This window comes from Diabrotica undecimpunctata, chromosome 5 (genome assembly GCF_040954645.1).
Source record: "Diabrotica undecimpunctata isolate CICGRU chromosome 5, icDiaUnde3, whole genome shotgun sequence".
In the NCBI taxonomy this organism is placed as follows: domain Eukaryota; kingdom Metazoa; phylum Arthropoda; class Insecta; order Coleoptera; family Chrysomelidae; genus Diabrotica; species Diabrotica undecimpunctata.
In genome coordinates, this window is record NC_092807.1 from 61,523,060 (window position 1) to 61,545,130 (window position 22,071).

At 29.6% G+C, this 22,071-nt stretch overlaps 1 protein-coding gene across 1 annotated transcript in view; it reads right to left on the reverse strand.

Annotated features, from left to right (window-relative positions):
* Positions 1 to 22,071, reverse strand: part of LOC140442216 (sodium-dependent noradrenaline transporter-like) — a 340,132-nt gene that overhangs the window by 145,691 nt on the left and 172,370 nt on the right. The window contains exons 2-3 of the mRNA XM_072533294.1: positions 7,437 to 7,462; positions 5,386 to 5,427 (exon numbers count right to left, since the gene is read on the reverse strand). Coding sequence (XP_072389395.1) covers positions 5,386 to 5,427; positions 7,437 to 7,462 — 68 coding nt within the window. The remainder of the gene's footprint in view (positions 1 to 5,385; positions 5,428 to 7,436; positions 7,463 to 22,071) is intronic.

The following is a 22,071-nucleotide window of genomic DNA, read 5'->3' on the forward strand; positions in this document are numbered from 1 at the left end:
TTGGTTGATTTTACTTGGGGGTGAAAAAATGCACGTCACACACTTTAAAATTTCCACACATCTTTACTTACGAATATCATATCGAATTTACGAATATCGTAACATAATAACTTAAGAATAACTGTAATGTACGAGTAATATTCAAAATTACATTTCGGCTCATTTGTTTTCAGGGACCGTCTCATTCTGATGTTGGTGGGCGAGGTCGGCTTTTACTATCATTATGTAGACAGAATCAAAATGAAAAGGAGAATCTAGATTCAGAACCTAATAATCCAGCGTCACGCACGATTGATAATGTAAGTGTATGGAACCCCTTTATTTTTGAATATGATCGCTTTTCGACTATAATAACTGATAAAGACTTGGCCATATTATGCGAAAAGTTCACCCAAATCTCACCTTGTTCAAATAAAAATACTTTAGCACGTTTTGAACCCACTAACAATGCTGAAGACACGATTGAAAATCTAGACAACGAATCCACAATTAGTGATATTGTCGAACCTTTCGGAGATGACGACTCAATTAAAGATCCAGATTTCGATGTATCGGACTACGTTACGTCCCCAGACAGTGTTGAAATGGATGAGGCTAACATGAACCAGTCGACCAAAAAGCAAGCGAAAGAGATCCGACAATCCCAAGAAAGTAGGCTCAAACAAAATCATCAAATTTGTCCAGCAGCTGAAGTTCTGGTTGATGTCAATAATTTTTCACCAGAAAACGAAGGCGGAGCCACTACAAAAAGAGGAAAAAACGAGTTGCCTGTCCTTCAGAATGGAAAAGTAACAAGAATAAACAGCTTCGTAATTCGGGCAAAGAATACACTTCACGGAAATCTAATAAAATCGTTAAAGCAAGAGTCATAAAACCTCCTTGCAGAAATTGTCCACACAACTGTCCTTTAAAAATTTCAGAAGAAATAAGGATGTCTTTATTCAATCGATACTGGGAACTTGGCAGTATAGAAAAACAGCGAGATTTTGTGGTTCGTCACTCAGCTGAAGTAAAACCTCAGTATCGTTATGCCAAAGAAAATTCTAGAAAATTGAATCATGCCTTCTATTTTGAAGTGAATAATTTGCGACTTAGAGTATGTAAATTTTTTTTTATGGCTACATTGGGAATCAGTAAACGCGCAATTTCGACGATTTTCTTTAAAATCGAGGCTGGTTTCGTTCAGCCAGACCGGCGTGGTAAACACACTAATAGAAAAGTAGTTGATGTTTCTATTAAGAACGACATGAGAGCACACATTGATTCAATCCCGAAAGTGGATAGCCACTATACAAGAGCTAACACCACAAGGCATTTTATCGAAGGAGGTAAGTCAATATCGCAAATCTATCGTGATTACGTTGAGAAATGGACAACAAGGCAAACATTTTGGAAATCAGACGATGTTTTCACGTATTTTCAACCAAGAATACAATTTGTCATTTTTTACGCCCAAAAAAGATCAGTGTCAATTTTGCACAGTGTTTCAAAACTACAATGAAGAACTTCGAGAAAAGAATGCAGAAGAACTCAAGCGACATCATCAGGAAAAAGACTTGGCTCGAAAAGAGAAAGAGATGGATAAAACTCAATCGGCAGCAGATGTTATCGTAGCAACATACGACTTACAAGCAGCATTGCCTACTCCTAAAGGAGAAGTTTCAACGTTTTACTACAAGTCGAAACTCTCTACGTACAACCTAACTGTATTTGACTTGAAAACAAAACAAGCTATTTGTAATGTCTGGCACGAGGGTGATGCCCACAGAGGTGCCAATGAAATAGCTACATGCATTTTTAAATTTATTGAAGAGAGATATGAGCGCAGAAGGAGATATAGAGTTCATTTTCTTCACCGACAACTGCTGCGGACAACAAAAAAATAAATTCTTGTTGAGCATGTACATGTACGCCATTACACAGTTCAGTAATATAAAAAGCATCTCCCATAAATATTTGATCTCCGGGCACACTCAAAACGAGGGTGATTCGGTTCATTCAACGATTGAGGCGGAATTAAGGAGGACTCGAAAAACTGGACCCATTTATGTACCGGCCCAGTACTACCAGCTAATGAAAAGTGCGAAAAAGACATCTCCACTGTATCGTGTAATAGAATTTGCATTCAACGATTTTATCGATTTCAAGGATTTGGCAGGAAAAATCGGCAAAAATTTTAATAAGAATATTGATTCTGACACCTTTTCATTCTCAGACATCAAAATAGTAAAAATTGTCAGAGAAAAACCTTTTGAATTCCTCTACAAATTATCATACTTAGATGACTTCAAGACTGTTAATATTTTCGATGAACATAACCAAAAGAAGCTAAAATTGCGCAAGAATTGCAACCAGTTGACTACTACTGATAAAATTAATGTAATAAAAAACTGGCCCAAAAAAGCGGCGTATGACAAACCGGTGGGAATATCTGAGAACAAGAAAAAAGATTTGATGTCTCTAGTCTCTGACAATCTCATTATCTCTACCTATCACAGTTTTTACAAAGACTTAATAAGGCAGTCAAATGAAGTGATCCTAGTGTTATGTTTAGCTACCAAGTTTGTGTACCCCATTAATTAATAATACACACAATTTTTCTGATGCTTGGCCTCTTGAAATTTCTTTGTGAACATTATAACTTTTTAATAAAACTATTAAACTACCGTCTACTTTTTATTCATCATTTCTATTTATGCTGTTACTCTTTAAATGGGATATCAGAATGAGTAGATATTTCATAATAATGAAATAATTCTGGCAACAATACAGGAACAACTCAAAATTTTTTCAATTAATTGCTAATTATTAAATCGAGTGATAGCACAAGATTGCTAAAATGAACTGAAAAGCAATCTTTGACATCAACTGAAACAAAGAACATAGTTTTAGTCAAAAACGTATATAACTCAAAGCATAAAATGGCTGTACAAAATTCCAAAAACTTTAAACTCGATTTTCTCGAAACACGTTTTTTTGAGTTGTCCTGGTATTGTTGCCGGAAGGCGATATATATATATATATATATATATATATATATATATATATATATATAGGAAATATTGAATTTATTCCATACTTACTGACACACAGTATACTATTTTACATTAGATATATATATATATATATATATATATATATATATATATATATATATATATATATATATTATATTATTATATTAATATATATATATATTATATAAATATGTATTTATATATATATATATTAATATAATAATATAATATATATATATATATATATATATATATATATATATATATATATATATTAATATAATAATATAATATATATATATATATATATATATATATATAATGTAAAATAGTATACTGTGTGTCAGTAAGTATGGAATAAATTCAATATTTCCTAAATGAAGAGCCTTTTTAAAAAAATCTAAAACACGCCGAGTTTTAAATTTAATGTACTACATTTTACAATAAAATTTTATTATCCAAGGTGATACACATTAGAGTGATGACGTCATCGGCTCTTTTTTTTGAATGTAACACCCTGTATTTTAGGACATTTTTAGATCGATAAAAATGGGCTGATTTCAAAAAAGTATACTCTGGGTCTAACGGATATAATTTCAAAGATATGCGCTTAGGACATTAATTTTTATTAATTTATAATATTAATAAATAATAAATAAATTATAATAAATAACTTGAAAATATTCGAATTGTAGCCCTTGTTGTATTTAAGAGTAACCCAAACGTTTTACAAATTCTTGTAGAACCTTGGTTATGCTTTCTTGATAAATATTGTTTATTTCTTTACGAATTCTTGTTTTTAAGTCTTCAATATTTGCAGGTTTCGTTTTATAAACAACATTCTTTAAATAACCCCACATAAAATAATCCAAAGGATTGTTCAATATGTCCACGTCTTCCAATCCGCCTGTTCGGAAAAATTTCGCTTAGGTACCTTCGAACATCTAAAGCATAATGCGGAGGCGCACCATCCTGTTGAAACCATAAACTTTGATCAAAGCCTTTAAGATTAATTGTAATGGGAAATAAATTAACTAAAGTAGGTACGAGATACCCACTTAAAAACTGAAGGTATGCTGGCCCGTTTAAATTAACTTCGAAATAGTAGGGTCCAATGATATTATTTCTTACAGTGCCAGCCCATACGTTTACATTTTGTGGGTATTATGTTTGATGTTCCCGCATCCAGATGGAGTTTTCTTTTGTCCAATATCTACAATTCTAACGGTTGACCTCGCCATTTAATTTGAATGTAGCCTCATCAGAAAAAATAATATTTTGAACCAAGAAAGGGTTTCGGTGGCTGTTATCCATCATAATTTCGCAAAATTGTATTCTTTTATCTGGATCATCCTCGTTTAATTCCTGTACAACTGTGAATTTTACTTACTTTACTTACTTTTATGTATTTTATGTAATGTTTTGCAAACATCGAGATCACGACTAAACTTACGAACAGAAGTGTGCGCATCTTCTTCAAAAGCAAGTAGAACATCTAATGTTGTAACATAATTTACAGAGGGACGACCTGATTTGCGTGCATTTTCAACCGTACCAGTTTCTCGAAATTTCTTTTCAATCTTACTTACTGTTGATTGCGTGATGATATTTCTGGATATTTATTATTAAATAAATTACACACTTCTATCTTATTTCGCGATTTGTCTCCATACCCAATCATCATGAGTATTTCAATTCTTTACACTCAAATTAATTTCTACTTAAAATTAATTCTAAGCAATAATACAGAACATTAACGAATTAATACAATTATTGTACTACTTAGTTGTTATTGAACGTTACTAAAAATAATTACAGTTTACCAAAAACTAGAAGTAGGCTACTTTTTTGTAATTGATAATAAATAATTTATTTTCTAAGTGCATATCTTTCAAATTATATCCATTAGACCCGAGTATTATATTTTTTTGAAATCAGCTCATTTTTATCGATCTAAAAATGTCCTAAAATCCAGGATGTTGCATTTAAAAAAAGAGCCGATGACGTCATCACTGTAATGTGTATCACCTTGTATAATAAAATTTTATTGTAAAATGTAGGATATTAAATTTAAAAATCAACGTGTTTTAAATTTTTTTAAAAAGGCTTTTCATTTAGGAAATATCGAATTTATTCCATACTTTACGGACACACTGTATATATACTGTTATTTGGACATATTATTTTTAAATATATTAAATTTAACCATAATATTACAAATTTTATGTTAGATAGAAAAATAAGTTTCTTTAAATACCAACTAAAGCTAAAGGAATCAAAGCAAACTATATAATTCTAATAACATAAACATTTAACCAACACAAAGCAGGCTTTACTGTAATAATAATTTATGCATCAGAATACTTACTTTTTCTCAGTGAGCAGGTAAGTTCTAAATTTGATGCATAGTATTGATTTTTTGAATTTCCTTTCCCTGAAAAGATAAGTTAAAAATTAATTAAACTGTTAGGTAGTTGTTTGCTGTTACTTTTAAATGTACTTTTATATCATAAAAACTATTATAAAATATATTTATAGAAATTTATAAATGTATAGCAACCATTTAAAGCAATCGCCAATGCCATAAATAAATTTGCGTTTACACTATTATATAAAAGGTTATCAAAACTATTACATATTATTGTATTGCTCCGTAGTGTACTCCCTTCAATACCAAAATATCATCATTATTATCATCATTAGCCGTTTTGCGTCCAGTGCTAAATATAGGCCTCCCGTAAATAATTTCATTCCATCCGATCTTGAGCACCCTGAATGTAGTTGTGCTGGATGAGCTTGATGTCTGACCATCTTATTGGAGGACGTCCTTTATTAGGTTAAGCGTCGGCAGCATGTCATGTCCAGTTCCAATTCAGCGTTGTAATTATTTTAACTGCTTCCGTAGCATGAGTTTTTTTGGCTAACTATTTGATTTTAAACTCTGTCTGTGTGATATATTTAACATTGACCTCTCCATTGCTCCCGATGTCCCTTGATTACTTGAGTGATTACTTTACTGGCAAAGTTCAATATTTCTGCTCCATGTGTTAGAACGGGAAGTACGCATTGATCCGAGACCTTTCTTTTCACGCAGATGATTTAAAGACATCACTCAGTTTTCCGAAAGCTGCGCATGTTACTCCTCTTCTCCTGTTTAACTCTGGTGTTTAATTGTCTCTTCCTAATTTAATTTCATGGCACAGATACTTATAGGTATAAACTTGTTTAATTTGTGTACCATTAGTTGAAATGTTTTTGGTTACTACAAGGTTGGTCATGTATTGTGTTTTGGAAAAGTTAATTTTAAGGCCAACTCGTGTACAAGAGCTCTGAAGGTGTTGAAGAAGTTAACGAGCATAGTCTACTAGGTCCGCAATAAAAACTATGCTGGCTGCAAACTTGAAGTTGTTCAGAAACATTTCATTTATATTGACTCCAATATTGTCCCAATTATTGTTTCTGAGGGCACTCTGTAATGAAGCGGTTAAATAATTTAGGAGAGATGGTGCCTCATTACCTAATACCCTTATCCAAGGAGAATGTGTTTGTGTCCCCATACTACATTCTCACTGCAACGTTGCGCTATTATGTACATATATTTTAAAGAATAGTTGTGTATCTATGATCACTACTGCACAAAAGCTCTCAACTGAGTCAAATGCTTTCTCAAAGTCTACAAATATTAATATCAATGGCTTATTGTATTCTCTAACTGTCTCTATCTATGTATGTGGTCATTCGTTCCGAAGCCATTCTTAAATCCGCTATGCCCTAGTGGTTGGTAAAAATCTAGCTTAGGTAGTAGTTTGTTAGTAATAATTCTCATAAACAGCTTATATAAATAAGATAACACGATAATGGGTCGTGTTATCTTATCACTATTCTATTTTTAAAAGCTATTATTAAAGCTTTTATGACACATTTGTCTCTAGTTTTATCATTTTACTTACAATGCCATCTTTTCCAGGTATTTTATTGTTATTTACACATTTTAACGCTGATTTCATTTCCTCTTCGGCTATATCTGCAAGTTGCTCTGATCCTGGATTTTGTATTGCTGGGATTTCTACCCCTAGAATATGAGCATCTCGATTATATGATGTTATGTAGTACTCTTCGATGATTTTCAGGATTTCTTGTTGTTCATATATAGCAAGGCCTTGTTATTTTTTTAATTTATAATTTTTTATTGTTCCTGTATTTAACTTTTATTTTAAAACTTTTAGACTTTTTTGTTCTATGGTATTAGATGTTTCTTTAGTGGAACTTTAATTAGGAACTTCAATCAATAGGTCTTGTCTAACGGCTTTTGTAATGATTTTGTTTAAATTCCTAAGCTCCGCAATGTTCGTTGTGTGCTGAACTTTCATTTCCCTTCTTTTTTGCATTAGGTTTCCTGTGTCTTCTGTAAGTTTTTCATGTTTCCTTGTTTGCTTGGCTTGGCACTTCTGTGCCTTCTTGAGGGCGTCCACCAACATTTCGTTAAGTTGTTCATAATTTGTTTCATCAGGCACGTTTTCTGCAGTTTACTCTCTATTTCTTTCTGGTATGCCCTTGTGTTAGTAATTACAGTGAATATGACATTTTTAATCCTTGCTACCTTATTTCTTCTTTACGCTCAAGACTATCTTCGCTCTTACCATTCTATGGTCACTTCCGGTTAAAAATTGTTTTAATATAGTAACGTCTTGAAGAGCGTCTTTCTTGTTATTAAATAATAGATCAATTTTTTCTTGTTTAAGCCATTTGGTGATTGCCAAGTTCACTTTCTTTAGGGACTTTTTTAAAATGAGTGTTCATGACATATAGCCTATGTTGCAGAAGAAATTATACAAAAGATTAACCTATTTTGTTTCTATTGCCATATCCGTGAGGTCCAAGTAAAACTTCGAATCATTTTACTTGTGGCATATTTTGGCGTTTAGCATCAGTATAGTATAGTTGGTGGTTACCTCTTGTATCGCAGTTTTAACGTTATCGTAGAACCATTTCACTTATGCTTTTAATTGAAAGTATATTCTTTGTATGTTTTTTATTTACCATTACTTCGACGCCACCATTAGAAGACTCTCTTCTATAATGTAGTAGGTTTCCTGATGAAAATACCATTTGTTCTGAATATCCTTCAGCTCGTTTTCAAGTTCCACAAGCTTTTAGTCCTCCATCAATGTTATGGTGTTATATGTTGCCAGAAACCATATTCTTTAGCAAGAAACTTCTAAGATTCTTAGCACCCTCTGTCTCTCTATCTCTGAGACTGCTACCATAGCCTGGTTTCAAGGAACTCCCGTAAACTGAGAGCTTTGCAATTTCTTCGTTTCTCTTTTTACGGGGATTCTTGGCCGTTGCTCTACCACACTGGCCTGTGCGGGTTGGTCGAAGAATGCTTAGATAGGTTAGAAAATTTGGGGTCAGTTTACAAGGATGATAGGTTGAAACATGTTACCCCCTTGGTTAAAGAAAGTGAGAGTAAACCACGGCTCGCGTAGGAAGGGTCGCGACAATGAAGTAGATCTAAATTTACGGGGATCGTAAAGTGTATCTACCCACTACCTTATCAAATGTATAATGATCGACAATAACATGGAAATGTTCAACCGTCTCAACCTCTTACAATGCCATATTTTCAATCATTATAACTTTAATATTTTAACACAATCTATCCCTGCTGAAACTATAAAAATCATCGAAAATTCGTATGAAAGGCATCGAACCAATCCATAGCACTAAATTTTGTTTTTGAGTTTTGGCAAAAAATGTGAGACATTTGACATATGCCTAAAAAATACCGAATTTTAACTTTTATATTTCAAACGATCTGAAATCTTTAAAACGGCTTGTTTTAGATTTTACAAGAAGTAAGGTTTTCGAAACTAATCAACTTCAGCTACAAATTCCACGTAATACTTCGTGGAGGTATTTTCCGTGACGTGCGATCGTTTGTCATGTCAAAGTTTAAATTGTGCCTTTTTAGACACATGTCAAATGCAGTATATGTGTTGCCAAAATTCAAAATCGAAATTTCATGTTAAAGGTTTTAAAGATTAAGTCCTAATAATGGAAATTTTGGAAAAATGCAAAAATGTATATTTATAAAAACTGACTGCATTTGCGGCGAAATACAAAAATTTCATACAAAAGCTACACACTTCACCTTTCAAAAATGTATTTTATCGATGGGACACTGTCCTTAAAGGATATCCTAATTGTAGTCAAAAATATTTAGGATATTTAGTTTTGGGATATAATATATCCTATAGACAAATTTGAAAAAACGAATGTAGTATACAGCATTAGTTGTACTCAGTATGAATCTGACTATGTTGGTGAGACCGGAAGAAATATTTCAAATCGCATTATATCTCACAAAAGTGATTGCAGAATTAAAAAACCATCTTGTGCTTTGGCAGAGCATGTAATCGATAAAGACCATATTATGGATTTTGATAACATTAAAATATTATGTAGTGAAAGTAATAAATTCAAAAGGACTTTTTTGGAAATGGTTTGTATTAGCAAAAAAAAATAATAATTTAAACAAAAGATCAGAAATTCAAAACCTAAGCAAAATTTATAATTATATTATTTCTTTATAATTTATATATGAAACTTGAAAAATATCACATTTTTATTTGATTTTCCATATATCTGTTACATTTTTTCAGACATCTATCAATGGTGAATAAATCTTCTTCTTTTTTGTTACTAAACAAAAAAGAATTTTTAAACAAAATTTTATTTTTGACAATATAATTGTCAAAGGTAAACATTTTAAGTTGGCATTTATGACATTGAGGCTTATTTGTAATTGGTTGCTACTTTAAACTATTTATAAATTTAATTATTTTTTTTGTTAAGAAAATGTTTTCAAAATTATTAAAATTTCAGTGAAGAATTTATTAGATAAGGGCATTTTAGTATTAATTCTTTTTGACATGTATTTGCAGCAATTTTTATTAACGAAACTAATTTTATTTGGTGAGTTAACAAAAAATGTTTTTCTTTATAGTTCAACTTTGTAAGATATTTTGTCTTTTTTAGCAGCTCTTGATAAGAATTGTAAACACAATTTGAAAGCTCGAGATATTAAATAGTTAACCAATAGCCCCTTTTATACATTTATATATTTTTTCCAAACGAGTCACAAGTACTTCTTTTTTCTTACTCTTATATATATATATATATATATATATATATATATATATATATATATATATATATATATATATATATATATATTGTCATACTTCTTCTTTCCCAACCAAAGAAAAATAAATAAAAAGATCCATCGGAATAAAATTTTAAGATATCATTATAAACAAATTGTATATAGTAATTTAAGATAAGATTTAGTGTAGATAAGAATAGAAATTTTTCCGTTTCCAACAAAATTATCAAAAAACCCCTTTGTGTAGAATTAGAAGACATTTTACCTGTAAGTTAATCTTGTCATTGTTTGTGTATTAAATGACCATATTCTAATCTCTCGAAACAGGTATAGATTGTGTATTAACAGACTGAGGATAGAAAAATCAATTTTTATTTATTCTTTCTCTGAAATAGTAATTTGGTCTTCCCAAATGATACACAGAATTTTTAGAACAAACATTAACAGTAGTAAACAAGATTTGAGCTTTTGATTGGATAGTCGTTTCTGAATGGTAATGGGGTTAGCCTGATTAGGAGACGGGGAGAAGCAGTTGTAATTTGGCCATCGAAGGAAACAGTCGTTTGTTAGAAGATAAGGTGTGGTTCGTGAGTTTGGATACCGGCATTGTGAAAGAAGTGAATGGTTTTGCAGAAGAAGATAACAAGTAAATTAAAAGAGGTCCTTGTATCTACCGGTGAAGTATATATGAAAGTAGTTTTACGGCATCAAGTTGACAAAAGGAGGTCCTTGTGTCATAAATAAGTAGCTGAGTTTTTGGAGAAGTGAATCAGGTGTTTTTGTGTAGTCTGCAGGAGGTTTGCAGAGACATTAGGAAGGAGCCGAGGTGCCAAAGAGGAGAGATCACATCGTTGAGGAGACTGGACTTTTTCTGGGTATGTGCCAACATACAATTCACTAAGAAAAAAAAACTGTAAGTGTTTTGTACAATTGAAATTGGTATCTGTAAAGGATCTGTGTTGACATCATGGTCATTATCATTCAAATTTAAAGAATTGAGTTTTGTTTGACTAATCAAAAGTTACAGTTTTGTTGTTTTTTGTTTCAAGTAAAGGAAATTTTAAGAAAAATTGGTTTTCACTTATTATAAATTTTATGTAGATTTAAAATCTTATTATTATAAAAATTTCATTTATTTTCTTGTATGCTGATTGATAAGATAACGGCAGAAGTTGAAAATTGTTTTATTCTTTTTTTATAAAGAATACTTAATTTTTGTAATATACTTTCTTTTATTATTATCCTTCTTCTCTATCTCGATAAAGGACAACTAGAAAATCTTTGAATCCATCGAACACAGGTAATATAAGGAGTCTTATTTTACATCTGATAACAATTAAATTATAATTTTTTTATTGGCTCAATAAATTAAAATCAGAGTCAAAATAAACAATCATAACAATATATATATATATATATATATATATATATATATATATATATATATATATATATTAAATAATATATATTATATAATATTTAAGAGTTTACTATATATATATATATATATATATATATATATATATATATATATATATATATATATATATATATATATATATATATATATTATATATATATATATAGGGTAAAAGCACCAGTTATTGGCCTCTTAAGGACAGCACGTCGATATATCTATGAAATATTTTGATACTGTGGGCTATTATGACTATTTTAATTCTATTATGTTAATCTTTTATGTCTGAAAGTATTTTACATATGTCCTTTTGTAAATGTGCAAATGAACCAGATATTGGCCACACTGTTTCAGTTATTGACACGATATGTATTAGTGATCGGCCATCATTTTTTAAAGTGATATTTTACCCCTTTACTCGTAATTTAAGATAGGTAGGTAGGTAGGTACCTATTTGGGTAAGCAAAGATTTGGAGGCAAGAAGTGTGGACACAAAAAAAAACAGCATGTCAAAGTAAACTTTTATTATTTATTCTGGCAAGTTTCGCAAACATATACTTAATCAGTGGCCCCATAGAAACTAGTTACGCAAGTTACATGATATGTTCGAAGATACTCTGTAATATTTAGCACACATGAGTAAACACATACTTACCTTTAAAAAATTTTTGATTTTTAAAATGTGATCCAGTGTTTGATACCAAGTTTGTATTTTTAGAGCGCGAAACAATGTTTAATACTGAGTTACCATTTTCGAATCAAATTCTGGTGGAGGAACAAATTCAGGTGTGAGGAAAAACCTCAATATTGTTATTTCTGCATTCCTGGTGTAGAGGTGTAACAGTTTCAATGCTTTTTTGACTTTTCTTGATATTTTACAATAGGAAAGTGAACTTTTATCCTTTTTTTAATTTTTTTGGGGTCATTTCTGTGGGTTGTCTACTTTTCTCTTCAGAAGTTTTAGGTAATTTTTTTATTTTTTTATTATCCCAGCTTTTTATTTTCTTTTGGTTTTCTTTTATAATTTTTTTTTTCTTTCGAGATTTCTCTGTTCTTTTTTAAGCTGCTCGTCTAATTTTTTTCCATTTTTTCTTTTTCAGAACAGAACAAATGGAAGCTTTTAAGTTTGCTTCTTAGTCACAATAGATCTATTTGTAGTATTTACAGGTATATTTTCAGAAATATTTAGGGTTGTTTCGGGTTTTTGGATAGATCTTCTTTAACCCTTTCTGTCACACTTGATTTGTATGGTCTTGTATTCCTTGCATGTTGAAAATATCTTCATTCTTGGGTGCTACCAAGGTTGCGTTCCCGATTTCAGGTATGTTTACAATTTAAATATCATCTATGATTACAGGTATATCATTTATGTCGAAAATTACTTCATTTGTTTCTAAAACTTTTGCTTCTTCGTCTAAAACATTTTCTTGCTCGTGGTTTGGAAAAATTTCTTTTGACGAATTTTCTGCAAATGCTGAAAAGATTTGTTTTAATATTTGGTAATCATCAGATTGAGTTTTACAATTATTTTGACATAGCCGTTAAATTTTGTCATTGCCAACTAATTCACATTTTTTTTATAAAAAATTAATTGTTGTATTTGGATCAATAAGTGTTTTTAAAATCTTTTTGCTTATTGAGATTACCTTCAGTTTCAAATTCTTTCCCAAGACATTTTGAACAGTCAAGTGCAGACGAATTTCAAAGGAATATACCGCACGCCCCAAACCCACTTCTAATTTGGATTTAACATATATGTATATAGCAGATTTTTAAACTGGAGCAAACTGTACTTTTATAAAACACATTTGGGGAGTTTTCTCTAATAAACTGAAACACAGATTTGTTCCAAAAAGTTTTTAGAGTCTTAAATGCAGCCACATCCGCTGGTTGCATTAATCTCGTGGCATTAGGATATAAATCTACTAAAATAATTTTCAATCTTTACAAAATTGATTTTTCTGTACAGCTAAATGGGTTTTATGCCCATCAACAAAAAGTATCACCGGACATGTAATATTATTTTGATCTAAATAAGGGTTAAATATATTTCCAATGTATTCGTAAAAGTGTTTGTAATCCATCCAACCATTTTCTATTAAACCAATACCCCACGAATTCGGCACAGCACTTAATATATCATTAGGCAATCTTGTATGGGGATAAATTATCATCGGAGGTAAAATATTTCCTATTCCAGAAAATGTGAACATAACTGTTAAGTTAACCTTTGGTTAACTTAACAGTTATTTAATTTTCGGAATCCTTCATAGCCAAAACCTTTTTATTTTTGGGACATAAATAAAAGCATGTCTCGTCACCAACGAAGATCCTTGTTGGGTCTTGAAGAACATTTTCAATTCCTGTATTATCTAGATATCTTTATTCCCTTAAGATTTTATGTTGTCAAACCATTTGGTAATGTGTTTTTGGTTAATGTTTGAACTTGCTGATGTCACTTTCTCTAAAGTCCTTGGGGAAATGTTGTGATTGCGCTTCAAAAATGCAAATGTCCATGTTCTACCTGGTCTATTTTCCTGAGATTCACTCTCAGGTTACTCTCTAAAAATAATTTAACAGAGTCCTTAATGTCAACACGAACAGGAAATCCTCTATTTTGACAATGAAAAATCTTTTAGTTTAAGTTGTTTCTCTTCATTATTCGAAAGAAATGGATCTGGTCCATTTGTTATCTTATTGTGAAAAATTTTTCACTTTTACGGTAACTTATGGTTGGCTGTGGGAATATTGAAACTTCTTGAAGCTTCTCTCTTACTCATACCATTTTGAATTAACTCCAACGATTTTTGAACATTGTTTTCGGAATACTTTTTTGTATGTGTTTTCAGTTTTAGATCGTTTGGTATAGTTGCTAAAAAAATATTATAATTAGTTATTGGCCACACATAAAACACTAGTCATTAACATATATGTCACTATCTACACATATGTCACTATATTTTGTAAGAATCACTAGATTCTTACAAAAAACGAATGTCTCAGTTATTGGCCTAGATGGCCAATAATTGATATATTGATAATTTTGTGCATTGGTAGTTGGCCACCTTAAAATTTACGTTATTTGAATAAATAGCGTTAGATTCGTTATGCAATATTCTACACTATATTCTCACAATAACATAAAATATATAGTAGAAAGAGAATTTCAGTATATAGTACTTACCGGCTAACACAAGTTTCTCTAGATAAATAACAAAAATTCGCTTGCAAACTAACGGCACAGAATAGTGTCTCAATCAACGTCGAATACTGACTAAAACATGGAAATTACCTTGAAACTTGATGTGTCCTACTGTAGCAGACATGATGCCAAACATTAAAAAAAGTAGTCAGATTTAACACAATACCAAAATATTCATAATTTTAATCAAAACATATTAGTCCAATTAGGCCAATAACTCACTCATGGCCAACTGGTGCATTTATCTTATATATATATATATATATATATATATATATATATATATATATATATATATATATATATATATATATATATATATATAAGTACTTATAACGTATAAGTACTTGTGACTCGTTTGGAAAAAATATATAAATATGTTTTTTATGGGTTGGAGTCAATATAATACCCATAAGAAACATATTTATATATTATATATATATACATATATATATATATATATATATATATATATATATATATATATATATATATATATATATATATATATATATATATATATATATATATATTGTGACGATTGGGGTTTATAGAAAATAATTTATAAGTTATATACTAGAGAATTTTATAAAAATTATTTATGTGAGGGCATTTTAAGAAATTAGCATATAATAATTGTAAAAAGTTGTATTTTAGTAGTTATGATTTTGTAGATATTTTTAAGTGAGCCATGTGACTAGGCAACACACTATACCCTCCATTCCTAAGTGTCATTTTAAGAATTTTACGAATATAAGTGGGGTTATATTGTTTGAAATGTGTATTTTATTAAATTAGAGTGTTAGTTACTAATTTGAATGTTTATTCTGATCTGAAAAGCCTAAATGTCAACAAAATTATTAATAGAAAAGAATGGAATTCTCTGGATCTCCGGAGATGGCCATGTTTGCGAAATGGTTTGTTCCAGAAAATTCAGACAAGTAGTTAATGGAACAAATTGGAACATGATCTCTTACTAGATGGTTCTGGAATATCAAAAAGGATATAAATACCCGTGATTTGGATTCAAGATGGCAGTTTTAGGAAGTTTTTAGTCAGAAGTCAGGCCAGTTCATTATGAAAGTTAATAGACACATTTAGTTAGTGAATAGTGAAGTAAATTGTTCAGAGTTTTCAAGAAGTCAGTCAGAAAAGTTTAGTAAGAAATATGAAAGTTAGTTGGAGTCAGTGAATCAGGTACAAATAGTCGAATTGTTTAATATAGTGAGTTAAATGAAGATTAAAAATTATGCATATAATTAATGCACATTTATAATTATACACAAATAATTATTGAAGATTATAAAAGTATATTGGAAGAAATTAAATTATATTATGGTTGGAGATTAGTATAAATCAACTTATAATAATTGGATATTGGTATATTGAAAAGAAGAATAAATATAAATGCTGTTTGCTGGTTTGGTTGGTGGTGTATAAATGCTGGTGAAGAAAACTATATCTTAAATTGGTAGAAGCTGATAATTGGAAAAAGTAATTTCAAAAAAAAAAAAAAAACAAGGATAACCGAAGTACGAAGACATTCAGTGGTGATTAGAATATATATAGTGGAAAACAGTTCATTTAGGCATTCAGTGAAAGAAAGGTACAAAATTTTATTAATATAATTTAGTTAGTGTCATAACAATTTCAATTTTGAAGATAGTTTTGTTTAAATTTTAGATTGTCTATAGAATTTAATTAGTTTTATAAGAATATCAATTTAAAGATAGTTTATTTTAAATTTACATTGGCTAGGTTAGATATATATATATATATATATATATGTGTGTTTCATAATAGTTATAATAAAAATTATTTAAAAAAGTACTTACAAGCTAATTCTTTGAGAACCGCGATAAAAACCCTATATTATTAAAAATACTCATTGCTCATCATTCAAACAAAAAACACATCATAACAATTTGGCACCCAACGCGGTGGCTCTCTATTTAAAAGAATTAGTTTGGGAAGATAAGTGCTCTCATATAATTAAATTAATTATCAGTAGAAAGAAAAAATTATAGATTTTATTTTTAATTATATTTGAACAAGTAAAGTCTCAAAATGTCTCAAGGAAAGAAAGGTACAAGAAGCAAAAAGAATGAAGAAGATGTGGAGGTAAATTGTGTTCGAAGGAATAGAAGCTGCGAAGACAGGGAACGAAATAGTACAAGGCAGGAAAATGTGAGTAGAAGTCATAGTAGGGAAAGACATAGGACATCAGATCCAAGTGGTCAGATACAATCTGACAATTCTAATAATCAAAATTTTGTGCAGTAAACTTTCTGAATTACAAGTTAGGCCATTGCTATTATGAAAAACCTTCTGAATTTATTTCTTTAGATGAAGATAAAATTATTGAATCTATTAATTTAATTTATATAAATGCTTTGGCCAAAAAATAAAATGATTAAGATTATGATAGATACTGGTTCAGAAAGTACTTTAGTCTCGGAGAATTTTATTTTTAATACATTAAAATTATCAGATATAATAAAGATTCCAAAAATTAAAATTGTTGGTGCAAATAATAAGAAGTTGGGTGAAATTGATAAACTAGCCAATTTTAAAATTAATATTCTTAATAAAGAAATTAATATGCAAGGATTTATTGTCAAGGATTTATGTGTTGATATATTAATGGGAAATGATGAATTGGAAAAGAAGAAAGTAAATTTATGCAGAAAGATGAGGTAGAAGAAGGAATAAGAGTTGATAGGATATTATTTAAAGAAAATAATGATGTTTATGAAGAAGAAATGTATTTTGATGATAGGGAAATGTCCCAAAAGAATGTAAAGAATAATTATTGTAGTGAATATTTAAGGAATGGAAATTTTAAGCAGATGGATGCCTACGAGGCGGAGTGCGTAAAATTGGAAGCAAGGAATAATGAGTACATAATGAAGAATAATTTTATTTGTAAAGAAGAAGATGTGATAAAAGTTTTAAATTGCCCTGAAGAATATAAATCAATAGTCATTTCCATATTGCAGCAACACAAGGGACTTGTCAATAAAGAAAATAGAATTGCACAAAATTATATCCATAGTATAAAAGTTAAAGAAGAAAAAGATTTTAAAACAAAATCATACCCAATACCATATAAATACAGAGAAGAAGTAAACAAAACAATTAATAATATGTTAGAAGATGGGATCATTAAGAAGGCAGACACACGTTTTATTAACCCCATAGTAGTAGTACGAAAAAGATCAGGTGAAATCAGGTTATGTTTGGATGCAAGGAATATTAACAAGATTACTGAAAAGCAATTTGAAGCACCAATGAGTATAGATGGAATATTAGGAAGAATTACAGGAATGTCATTTTTCACTAAAATCGATTTACAGCATAGTTTTTGGTTAATACCTCTACAAAGAAAAAGTAGACAGTATACAGGATTTCAGATAGATAGAGTAGTATATCAATTCAAAGTAGTACCAGTTGGGCTTCAATCATCTTGCAGTGTTCTATGTAGATGTCTTCATGATATTTTGGATCAATATGAACATTTTGTAATTCACTACATTGATGATATATTAATTTTTTCTAAAACTGCTGAAGATCATGAAAAACACCTAAAAATTATAATAAATAGATTAGACAAAGTTGGACTAAAAATAAATCAAGAAAAATGTACATTTTTTCAAAAAGAAGTCATATATTTAGGTTATAAACTTAACACTAAGGGAATCGAAATGGATCCAGAACGGACACAAGTCATTCAGGAATATAAAACACCACACAATTTAAGAACTTTAAGAGGATTTATTGGAATAATTAATTATTATAAAAGGATGATACCAGATCTAAGTATAAAAGAAATTCCATTACTTGAACTACTGAGAAAAGGTGTAAAATGGAGATGGGATCAGAGAAGAGAACTAGCATTCCAAGAAATTAAAAACATTTTTCTGTCAAATTTGAAAATATACTATCCTGACTACACACAGCCATTCATATTAAGAACAGATGCATCAATAGAGAGATTATCAGGGGTATTATTACAAATACATGATGGGGTCGAATACCCAATACAATTCATTTCAAGAATTACAAAGCCACATGAAAAGGGTTATTCAGTTTCAGAATTAGAACTAGCAAGTATTATACATTGTGTCACAAAATTAAGATTTTATTTGTTGGGTAATGAATTTACAATAGAAACAGATCACCAAGCTTTAACATCTATATTAAATAACAAATATGGAAACAGTAGAATACATCGGTGGAGTCTAATATTGAGGGAATACTCATTTGAAATCAAATACATTTCTGGAAAATCCAATATAGTGGCAGATGCTTTATCAAGGTTAGAAAATATACCACAAAAAGGGCAGCGAACAATAAAAATTGGATTAAATCAATTAGTAGAAAGTACTGGATTATATTCTAAAGAAGAAATTATAAGAGATCAGATCAATTTGAGTGAAAAACAAAAAGTCCTTAGGAAAGATGGGGTATATTATAAAATAATAAATGGCATAGAAGTATATGTAATAACTAGAACTTTAGCAAAGAAAATATTGAAAAATTTACATAACAATTATATGCATATTGGTTCAAGAAAGCTATGGATGCTATTTAGGGACAATTATTTTGCAAAGAATGACATAAGTATAGCAAAAGAAATTACTACCCAATGCCCAATATGTCAACTAAACAAAGAAAAGAATTTCAAAAAAACTTACTGATAGATCCATTTCATAGATAGATGGTAGATTTCTTTGTTGTGAATAAATTTGACATCATACTTGTTGAATTTTGTACATATGGAAATTGTTTGGTACCCTAAAAATCATAATTTGGGGTTAGATACAGAATTGATTGTGTAAATGTCTTTATAAAAAGTGTAAAACTTACCAATTTATATTGATGAGAGTTATTTTGAATGGAAATAATTCCTAGATTTTGTCTATAAATAAACATAACACAATATCCATTATATTTTTAATTAAGGTTATATTTTATTCTCTGATATAGCATCCATTGTTCCATTTGACATGACAGTTTGACCATAGAATAGCCGAACTGTGATCCGTTGTTCTCTGCTTTGACATAGACAGCGAACAGGGATGTATTTAACACATTTTAAATAATAAAAAAAAAAAAAATTGATTTATTAAATTTAATAGGGTATGAGAAAATTAATATTTAAAAAAATAATAAGTGAATTATTTATTTTAAATATTATTTTTGGGGTATTGTGACGATTGGGGTTTATAGAAAATAATTTATAAGTTATATACTACATAATATTAGATATTTGGTTGTTTTAAATAAGTTATATACTAGAGAATTTTATAAAAATTATTTATGTGAGGGCATTTTAAGAAATTAGCATATAATAATTGTAAAAAGTTGTATTTTAGTAGTTATGATTTTGTAGATATTTTTAAGTGAGCCATGTGACTAGGCAACACACTATACCCTCCATTCCTAAGTGTCATTTTAAGAATTTTACGAATATAAGTGGGGTTATATTGTTTGAAATGTGTATTTTATTAAATTAGAGTGTTAGTTACTAATTTGAATGTTTATTCTGATCTGAAAAGCCTAAATGTCAACAAAATTATTAATAGAAAAGAATGGAATTCTCTGGATCTCCGGAGATGGCCATGTTTGCGAAATGGTTTGTTCCAGAAAATTCAGACAAGTAGTTAATGGAACAAATTGGAACATGATCTCTTACGAGATGGTTCTGGAATATCAAAAAGGATATAAATACCCGTGATTTGGATTCAAGATGGCAGTTTTAGGAAGTTTTTAGTCAGAAGTCAGGCCAGTTCATTATGAAAGTTAATAGACACATTTAGTTAGTGAATAGTGAAGTAAATTGTTCAGAATTTTCAAGAAGTCAGTCAGAAAAGTTTAGTAAGAAATATGAAAGTTAGTTGGAGTCAGTGAATCAGGTACAAATAGTCGAATTGTTTAATATAGTGAGTTAAATGAAGATTAAAAATTATGCATATAATTAATGCACATTTATAATTATACACAAATAATTATTGAAGATTATAAAAGTATATTGGAAGAAATTAAATTATATTATGGTTGGAGATTAGTATAAATCAACTTATAATAATTGGATATTGGTATATTGAAAAGAAGAATAAATATAAATGCTGTTTGCTGGTTTGGATGGTGGTGTATAAATGCTGGTGAAGAAAACTATATCTTAAATTGGTAGAAGCTGATAATTGGAAAAAGTAATTTCAAAAAAAAAAAAAAAAAAACAAGGATAACCGAAGTACGAAGACATTCAGTGGTGATTAGAATATATATAGTGGAAAAAAGTTCATTTAGGCATTCAGTGAAAGAAAGGTACAAAATTTTATTAATATAATTTAGTTAGTGTCATAACAATTTCAATTTTGAAGATAGTTTTGTTTAAATTTTAGATTGTCTATAGAATTTAATTAGTTTTATAAGAATATCAATTTAAAGATAGTTTATTTTAAATTTACATTGGCTAGGTTAGATATATATATATGTGTGTTTCATAATAGTTATAATAAAGATAATTTAAAAAAGTACTTACAAGCTAATTCTTTGAGAACCGCGATAAAAACCCTATATTATTAAAAATACTCATTGCTCATCATTCAAACAAAAAACACATCATAACAATATATATATATATATATATATATATATATATATATATATATATATATATATATATATATATTTATGTATATATTAAATGGCCAAATATATGGCCTAGAAGGACAAATTTGTTAAACTTCCCGTGCTCGAATCGGTATCAATAAAGTGTTATGATCATTTCGGCCTATCCCAGCCTCATCAAACACTTGGGCTGATACAAATTCAAACTCGTAAAGTCCAACGAATGTCTCCCAAAACTTCACTACAACAGTAGTTAGCTTACAAAGGCGCCACCTACTTGGGAGGCCGTGAACGAAAACGATATGATAATATCGTTTTCTGTATCCTTGGCGCTATGCGAAATGTGTAAAAGATAAAATCTTTTAGCGAAAGCCGTTATCGCTTTATTAAATTAAATGGCTAAATATATGGCCTAGGAGGACAAATTCGTTAAACTTCCCGTGCTCGAATCGGTATCAATAAAGTGTTATGATCATTTCGGCCTATCCCAGCCTCATCAAACACTTGGGCTGATACAAATTCAAACTCGGAAAGTCCAACGAATGTCTCCCAAAACTTCACTACAACAGTAGTTAGCTTACAAAGGCGCCACCTGCTTGGGAGGCCGTGAACGAAAACGATATGATAATAT